General features: G+C 47.9%; 1 protein-coding gene across 1 annotated transcript in view; it reads right to left on the reverse strand.

Annotated features, from left to right (window-relative positions):
- The window catches only part of FAH (fumarylacetoacetate hydrolase), a 62,117-nt gene that overhangs the window by 24,546 nt on the left and 28,274 nt on the right, over window positions 1-9,297 (reverse strand). The window contains exons 6-8 of the mRNA XM_068272420.1: window positions 9,211-9,297; window positions 9,070-9,122; window positions 2,973-3,072 (exon numbers count right to left, since the gene is read on the reverse strand). The exon at window positions 9,211-9,297 is cut by the window's right edge and continues 11 nt beyond it. Of these exons, the coding sequence (XP_068128521.1) occupies window positions 2,973-3,072; window positions 9,070-9,122; window positions 9,211-9,297 (240 nt within the window). The remainder of the gene's footprint in view (window positions 1-2,972; window positions 3,073-9,069; window positions 9,123-9,210) is intronic.

The raw sequence follows: 9,297 nt of genomic DNA on the forward strand, positions 1-9,297 counted from the left end.
ATAGCGAAAACTAAAAGGCGTAGGGCAGCGGTTTATATATCATTGGAAAGAGGAGAAAGATGGTATGCATCTTTCCATAGTTTCTGCACTGCTCGGAGTCCCTTTAAAAAAGTTTTGTCCCTATTTATCTATTTTTTTAAAACTGTCTTTTTTTTACTTTTTTGTTTTTCGCCACGGGGGAGGGTGTGTTTTTTCCTACTTTCATTTTACTTTTTGGAAGTTATCAGGAAGTGCTCTATCTTTTTTTCACATTTTGTGACGTTCTGTTTTGTAAATCAAGATGCCTCGTGATTGGAGGCATGTTAAGTCATTAACAAGGAATCGCTTGCCTCGTTCACCTTCCACAATCGATCCCTTGTAATAGCGATGGGGAACGAGCGCATACCCGATGGCTACAAGCACGCACACACCGCAATACCGCTAAACGAATATATTTGTCCCGATTGACACTAAGCAGCTCCTGCTAACACAAATCTATTGATCCACGTAGGCTTAACTGTCCTGTAGTGTCTGAGTCAAAACCCTGGAACAAGCATACGGCTAATCCAGTAAGACCTGAGTCAGCAGAGTATCTGATCTTCATATGCTTTGCTCAGTCTATGGTTAAAAGTATCAGAGACACAGGAGGACTGCCAGGCAACTGGTATTGTTTAAAAGGAAATAAATATGGCAGCCTCCATATCACTCTCACCTTGGGTTCCCTTTAAGTTTTTCTGGAAGTTGCCAGAATGTGTTTGTTAGATAATTATTTTCATGTGCTAAACAAAGAAAGCTCAAAACATTTGTAGATATATGTCCCTGTCCCCTTTTAAATTGTACATTTGTCTGCTGCCCTGAGAGGACAAAGTAATGATGTCAAATTTTATTGCATACTTGTTATTAAACTGCTAAAATTTTGTTCAACTTTGATCAGGGATGTCGAACTCCAGTCCTCAAGGACCGAGGTCCTCACACATTTTTGGCACGGCTAAATTTAATTGATGGGACAGGATCCAGAAGGGTGTGGTTCATCCAGTAGAACACATTTCTCCATCCATCCAAAATCCTGGCATGGATATGGTTCTCGAGGACTGGAGTTTGACACCTGTGACTTGATTGATACTGCACAAGACAATCTATAGTTTACAGCTAACGTACAACAGTATTTCTCAACATTATGATTATGGTAGGAATTGAGGGGATCATTTGAATTGGGAGCTGGCATCGGTAGGCGCTCAATACACCGTAATTTTACATTGCGATCGTATAGCACAAAGGTGGCGAGTTGCATGCCCAAGACGCTAGTGGTAGGTAGCCAATTTGTATTAGTTCACATACCGCTTTTTAGGTAATAGTGGCCAAACCTAGTATCACTTGACTGGCTCCACCATCATCCCAAATAAAAAATCTGGAACAGAGCAAGGCTACAGAGGCACAACACCACACATGATCAAATACAGACATAGAAACAACAAAAAGAACAATCAAAAAAGACCTCTCTCATGGTTCACTAGTATATAGTAATAGTCACTAGAATCTTCAGTGCAGCCAAGCATTTTTCTGGGGTCCATGTGGGCAACATGTCCTTGTTTATTATTTGGAACATTAACATAGGTGCCATTCCCAAGAGTCTTGGGGATTTATCAAAATATTTTCTTCATCATGAAGCTTTCTGGATATTCCAGTTTGGGACGTGGGTCCCCATAGACGTGATGCTAAACAGGATTTGAGTTTGTTTGAAGTATAGTCTGCTGCTCTTTTTCTCTTCTCTTTTTTGATTGTTCTTATTTTTCTTTCTATTTTTGTATTTTAATGTTTGGGAAAGTGCCTTTGTGACTTTGCTCCAGTCCCAATTTTCTGGATTTTTATGCCTTTGGGATAAGGGAGAAATCTGACAGGTGATACAAACACTAGGTGTGTGGCCAGATATAATCAGCTATGATTAAAGACTAGAGCAATCCAAAACATGTTAGCTTTTTTTTTTTTTTAATAGAATTTGTATTGATGCACTTAAAGGACATCCAAAGTGAAAAAAAATTGATGAGATAAACAATAGTATCTATCCTCCTCCTTCTAAAAATGACTTCTTTAGTTATCACAGTATTATTTTATACTTAAATCTAATTTTTAAATTATTAGTTTCATGGCCTCTTCTCAATGACACATTCATTGAACTTTGCCAGAACTAAAATGTATGAACTATTGCCCCTTTTTATCTCTTTTCTGCTCTCAGAAGCCATTTTCTGCCAGGAAAGTGTTCTTTGGCTGTAATTCCCTATCAGTGAGGGTCACGCTATAGTCTGACCCGATCCCGACCCGGACAGACACTGTTACTTGCATACCTAAATTTTTAACTCTTCCAGGCAGAGAAAGTAAAAAGGGAACATGGCTTAGTTATTTGTGAGCTTGGCACTGTACATACACATCTATCTCATCATGTCACATGTCACCTCGGGTGTCCTTTAAAGACAATTAAAGATACAGGCAACAACAACAGTTAGCTTTGTTGTTGCTTACGCTATACAAATACATGATAATTACAGTATGTGCCCCCTTATGAAAGATGTTGGTTGCCAAGTACCCTTCCCTTGTTGTTTTCCCATAAACGTACTATAATCAGTTGACTGCAACAAGTTCAAGTGACGCCTGAGGCCAGCAAAAGTATTCCTTGGCACGTGTTGTGAACTTGGGACACACTATCAGATAGCCATTAAGCCAGGTAAACTATTAATAACTGACTGATATTGATCACTTACCATGCACTACTTGATACTCTGTCAGATTTCAGCAGAAATCTGATGGAATATTGATCGGAACACTTAAGCCGCTAGCTTTGTGCTGCTCGGTGCAGGACAAATACCTTCCTACCTTCATAAACGTGTCAACGTGATGAATTCTGACAAATGAGTAAGATGTGTAGTAGTTGAGAATGCAAACTGCATTCCTGATCTTTACCAGTGAGTCCCAGTATTCTTAACATCTGAAGCTCTTACCACTCCAGTCATTCATCAGCACCATGCCAAAGATGTGTTCATGTGCTTTCTGGATAGGGATTGGTTCTCCTAAATTGTTTCCAGGACCCACAAAGAAAGCCTGTGAAAAAAACATTAATATCAGTGCTAGGCAAGTCATTGTGTAATTTAATATGATTAAAAATGTCACACTTCACGTTGTAATTTAAAATTTTTCTCTTAGCAAAAAAACAACTAAAAAAAACAAACCTCATACCAGAGCTCTAGGATTACTCACATTAGGTTACCCAGTGGCGTACCTAGGGTATTTGACACCCGGTGCTGGGTCTTAAATTACACCCCCCCCCCCAAAAAAAAAGTAAAGGAGTGTGGCATGCTAAGCACACCATGGCGGGTAATGCCAGATATAGGTGCCCCCAGTATATGTAGCCTGGAATTGTTGCCCCCAGTATAGGTAGTGTAGTATAGCCACAATAAGCAGTGTCTCCCTATAAAATATATATGATGCAGCAGTGTTTTGCCAAAATATATAATGTGACAGCTATTAGGTAGCCAGATAACCCCCCTTTAGTGCCGGTAGCCAGATGACCTCCACCATTTATTGTATAGGTAGCTAGATAACCCCCCATTTAGGATCGGGAACTAACATTATACCCAATTACAGTATATATAGCCAGATATCTCTTTAGTATATAGCCATTGTATATAGTCAGACCCCCCTTTAGTATTATAGCCAGCGTATATATTCAGATCCTCCCCTATATATAGCCAATGTATACAGTCAGATCCTCCTGTACATAGCCATTGTATATAGACAGATCCCTCGTATATAATCAGATCTCCAGTGTATACAGTTAGATCTCCCCTGTATATGGCCAATGTAATTCTGACTGAGTGACCCCCAGGTGTACACACACACAGAGAGAGAGACAGAAGGAAGATAGAGCGGAGAGCGTCAGGAGAGAGAGACAGAGCAGAGGACAGGAGGGAGAGAGACCAGAGGGAAAGAGGAGAGAGACAGAGCAGAGAGAGATGGGGAGAGAGACAGAGGAGAGAGAGAGACAGGGGAGAGAGAGAGGGGGAAGAGAAAGAGAGAGAGACAGAAGGGAGAGACAGGTAGAAAAGAGAGCGGAGCGAGACAGGAGGGAGAGACAGAGCAGAGAGAGACAGGAGGGAGAGACAGAGAGACAGGAGAGAAAGAGACTGAGTAGAGATAGACATGAGGGAGAGACAGGAGAGAGAGAGATAAACAGGAGGGAGGGAGGGAGGGAGGGAGGGAGGGAGAGAGAGAGAGAGAGAGAGAGAGAGAGAGAGAGAGAGAGAGAGAGAGAGAGAGAGAGAGAGAGAGAGAGAGAGAGAGAGAGAGAGAGAGAGAGAGAGAGAGAAAGGAAGAGACAGAGCAGAGCAGAGCGAGCGAGACAGAGAGAAGGGAGAGAGCAGGAAGAGAAAGAGCAGAGAGACAGGAGGGAGGGACAGAGCAGAGACAGACAGGAGGGAGAGAGAGACAGACAGCAGGGAGAGAGATAGAGCAGGGGGAGAGAGAGAGAGACAGGAGAGAGGGAGGGAGAGACAGGAGAGAGGGAGGGAGAGACAGACAGGAGAGAGGGAGGGAGAGACAGACAGGAGAGAGGGAGGGAGAGACAGACAGGAGAGAGGGAGGGAGAGACAGACAGGAGAGAGGGAGGGAGAGACAGACAGGAGAGAGGGAGGGAGAGACAGACAGGAGAGAGGGAGGGAGAGACAGACAGGAGAGAGGGAGGGAGGGAGAGACAGACAGGAGAGAGGGAGGGCGAGACAGACAGGAGAGAGGGAGGGTGAGACAGACAGGAGAGAGGGAGGGCGAGACAGACAGGAGAGAGGGAGGGTGAGACAGACAGGAGAGAGGGAGGGTGAGACAGACAGGAGAGAGGGAGGGTGAGACAGACAGGAGAGAGGGAGGGTGAGACAGACAGGAGAGAGGGAGGGTGAGACAGACAGGAGAGAGGGAGGGTGAGACAGACAGGAGAGAGGGAGGGTGAGACAGACAGGAGAGAGGGAGGGTGAGACAGACAGGAGAGAGGGAGGGTGAGACAGACAGGAGAGAGGGAGGGTGAGACAGACAGGAGAGAGGGAGGGTGAGACAGACAGGAGAGAGGGAGGGTGAGACAGACAGGAGAGAGGGAGGGTGAGACAGACAGGAGAGAGGGAGGGAGAGACAGACAGGAGAGAGGGAGGGGGAGACAGACAGGAGAGAGGGAGGGGGAGACAGACAGGAGAGAGGGAGAGACAGACAGGAGGGAGAGACAGACAGGAGGGAGAGACAGACAGACAGGAGGGAGGGAGAGACAGACAGACAGGAGGGAGGGAGGGTGAGACAGACAGGAGAGAGGGAGGGTGAGACAGACAGGAGAGAGGGAGGGTGAGACAGACAGGAGAGAGGGAGGGTGAGACAGAAAGGAGAGAGGGAGGGTGAGACAGACAGGAGAGAGGGAGGGAGAGACAGACAGGAGAGAGGGAGGGAGAGACAGACAGGAGAGAGGGAGGGAGAGACAGACAGGAGGGAGGGAGAGACAGACAGGAGAGAGGGAGGGAGAGACAGACAGGAGAGAGGGAGGGGGAGACAGACAGGAGAGAGGGAGGGGGAGACAGACAGGAGAGAGGGAGGGAGAGACAGACAGGAGAGAGGGAGGGAGAGACAGACAGGAGAGAGGGAGGGAGAGACAGACAGGAGAGAGGGAGGGAGAGACAGACAGGAGGGAGGGAGAGACAGACAGGAGAGAGGGAGGGAGAGACAGACAGGAGAGAGGGAGGGGGAGACAGACAGGAGAGAGGGAGGGGGAGACAGACAGGAGAGAGGGAGGGAGAGACAGACAGACAGGGAGAGAGAGACAGACAGGGAGAGAGAGACAGACAGCAGGGAGAGAGAGACAGACAGCAGGGAGAGAGAGACAGACAGCAGGGAGAGAGAGAGAGACAGCAGAGAGAGAGAGAGAGAGAGAGAGAGAGAGAGAGACAGCAGGGAGAGAGAGACAGACAGGAGAGAGGGAGGGAGGGACAGACAGGAGAGAGGGAGGGAGGGACAGACAGGAGAGAGGGAGGGAGGGACAGACAGGAGAGAGGGAGGGAGGGACAGACAGGAGAGAGGGAGGGAGGGACAGACAGGAGAGAGGGAGGGAGGGACAGACAGGAGAGAGGAAGGGAGAGACAGACAGGAGAGAGGGGGGGAGAGACAGACAGGAGAGAGGGGGGGAGAGACAGACAGGAGAGAGGGAGGGAGAGACAGACAGGAGAGAGGGAGGGAGAGACAGACAGGAGAGAGGGAGGGAGAGACAGACAGGAGAGAGGGAGGGAGAGACAGACAGGAGAGAGGGAGGGAGAGACAGACAGGAGGGAGGGAGGGAGAGACAGACAGGAGGGAGGGAGGGAGGGAGAGACAGACAGGAGAGAGGGAGGGAGAGACAGACAGGAGGGAGGGAGAGACAGACAGGAGGGAGGGAGAGACAGACAGGAGGGAGGGAGAGACAGACAGGAGGGAGGGAGAGACAGACAGGAGGGAGGGAGAGACAGACAGGAGGGAGGGGGGGGGGGAGACAGACAGGAGGGAGAGGGGGGGGGGGAGACAGACAGGAGGGAGAGGGGGGGGGAGACAGACAGGAGGGAGGGGGGGGGGAAACAGATAGGAGGGAGGGGGAGATAGGAGGGAGGGGGAGATAGGAGGGAGGGGGAGACAGGAGGGAGGGGGAGATAGACAGACAGGAGGGAGAGACAGAGGTGTACTGTCCAGCGGAAGTGTCACATTGTAATGTTCACCAAAGGTGTACCTGGGTGGCCCAGCTTGTCGGGAGATGAGCAGCCACAGGGAAGCGGCAGGCAGGCGGCATCTAGTTGTCATGGCTGCAGCGGTGGAGGAGCTGCAGCATGGATGGGCCCGCCTCTGGGTTCCCCGTGAGCCTGGAAGGAGGTGCAGAGCAAGTCTTCCCTTGGAAGCATTTGGCGTCTGGTGATAGTCCCAGGGTGCTGCAGTGACGCGGAGGCGGCAGCAGCCGTGGTGGGGATCATGGCAGACATCCCATGTGCGTCCCACGTGCAGCCCTGAGCGGCTTCCCGCTGAAGTTTGATTTCCGGAGGATGGCTGAACTGACAGCCGAGGTGACGGAGGCGGGGCCAAAAGGGGTTTTAGCCGGCTGCCAATAGAAGGGAGGCGGAGCATGTACTGCTGGCTTAAAATCTGTGATAGGTTGGGCTGGCTTCTTTGACACCCCCATCCCCACCTGTCACTCGGTGCGTGGCGCCCCTGTGCGCCCAATGTACAGAACGCCACTGAGGTTACCCAAAAATATGTCCAGTTTTATTTAAAGGACAACTGAAGTCAGAAGAATATGGAGGCTGCCATATATGTTTTGGAAGCAGGAAAAAAGGGCGCCGGCTGAGGGTGGAGGAAAAAAGGGCGCCACCATAAACGTTAATGCAATTATCGTTAATATGGCGAAAAAAGCATAAAAAAGGGCGCCGTGATAAAGATTGTTAACAACATTAGAGTTTTTGAAGTATGTTATCGTTTTAGAAACTTGCAATGTTATAGTTTTTGTCATATTATTTTGTTTGTATGTACAGATTTTACATTTTCAAAGATATTATCGTTTTTATGTGTAAAAGGGTGTTTCTGCAGAGGGAGTGGTTAGGGTAAGGCACCACCCGGGAGGTGATTAGTTTTAGGCAACCACAGGGGGGGTAGTTAGGGTTAGGTGTCACCAGGGGAGTGGTTAGTTTTAGGCACCACCAGGGGAGGGTTCTGTGTGAGGGAAGGGTTGGGTTTAGCTTTATTGTTGAATTACATAACGATGTTTAACGCTAATATCTTTTCATTATTATTTCTCGTCTGCTTTTACAATGGTATTTATCGTTAACCAAGTTTCACAACAATGTTTATTGTTATCAGATTTCGCTATCCACCGGCGCCATTTCGTTATCCAGACGGACCCTGTTTTCACTGCGCCCTTTTTTCATGCACGCTATATTTCCTTTTAAGCAATACCGGTTGCCTGGCTGTCCTGCTGTTCCTCTGCCTCTAATACTTTTAGTCATAAACTCTGAACAAGCATGCAGCAGATCAAAGGTTTCTGACATTATTGTTAGATCAGGCAAGATTAGCTGCACGCTTGTTTCTGGTGTTATTCGGCCACTACTGCAGCCAAATAGACCAGCAGGGCTGCCAGGCAACTGGTATTGTTTAAAATGAAATAAATATGGCAGCCTCCTTATTCTTCTCACTTCAGGTTTCCTTTAAAAGCACAGTTTTTAGTGGCCAATATCTACAGGCATACTGGAAAAAAACATGACACCTCTGTAAAGTTATTATGCCAAGCCACAAACACACATCAATACTTAATAAGTAGCATTATCTAAAGAATAAGAATGACAGCAGCCCACAAAAAGAATGAGGGTAGGGGGGGTGGGGGGAGCCCAGGTCTTAAAATAGGCACGTCAAAGCTAGGGTCAGGTCACCCTGTAGGCAGTAACCTTTTAGAGGGCTGCTGTCATGCTAATCCTTCACGGCGTGATAACTTAAAATTAGCAGAGTAGGCCATAGTTCCCCAACCCTGTCCTCAAGGCCCAGCAGCAGTGCATGCTTTGCAGTTAACCACCGACATTCACAGATGGGGTAACGAGTGTCTCAGCTGAGCTGATTAGCTACCTCTAAAGGCCCGTACCCACCTCGTGATTTTTCTGCCGACCATCTCACAACGTGGATACATGCGCGCGATTATGCGAACAACATTTAGCGTTGCACAGGGATAACAACCACCACGGGGGATTGAACCTTCAAGATACCCGACAACTCCAGGCACATTCCCACGATCACTTGACTTTACGCCAGTCATGTAACGTCGCATGCACAAGCCCGCAAGAAGATGGATCAGGGAGCGCTGGTCTTCGAGGGACGTCCCTGGAATCAATCTACCTTGTGACGCGAGGAGTATTCAGCTTAAGAATTTCCACAAAGAATTCACTGCTGATGGGCCTTCAAGGCAGGGTTGGGGAACAGTGGAGTAGACCCAGCCTGCACACATCGTCACATTTTTTTGCATTCATTGCAGATATGACACTTTTTTTACCCAGAGATGCCTATATTTCTTACCATTTCTAATTCGATATCCAGAAGTTTGCTGGCCTCAAAACTAGGTGGTTTGTCTGAAAGTAATAAACGCATGAGTTGGAAGAGGAATGAGTTCACACACAATACAAAAAGAGCACTCAGACTGCTTTACCCAGTATTTACCATCACTTGGCCTGACTTGCCCCTTTGGTCTGCGTATCGGACTCCCAGATATCACCACGGAAGAGGCCCGTCCATGATAGCCAACTG

Source organism: Hyperolius riggenbachi, chromosome 3 (assembly GCF_040937935.1).
Source record: "Hyperolius riggenbachi isolate aHypRig1 chromosome 3, aHypRig1.pri, whole genome shotgun sequence".
NCBI lineage: Eukaryota > Metazoa > Chordata > Amphibia > Anura > Hyperoliidae > Hyperolius > Hyperolius riggenbachi.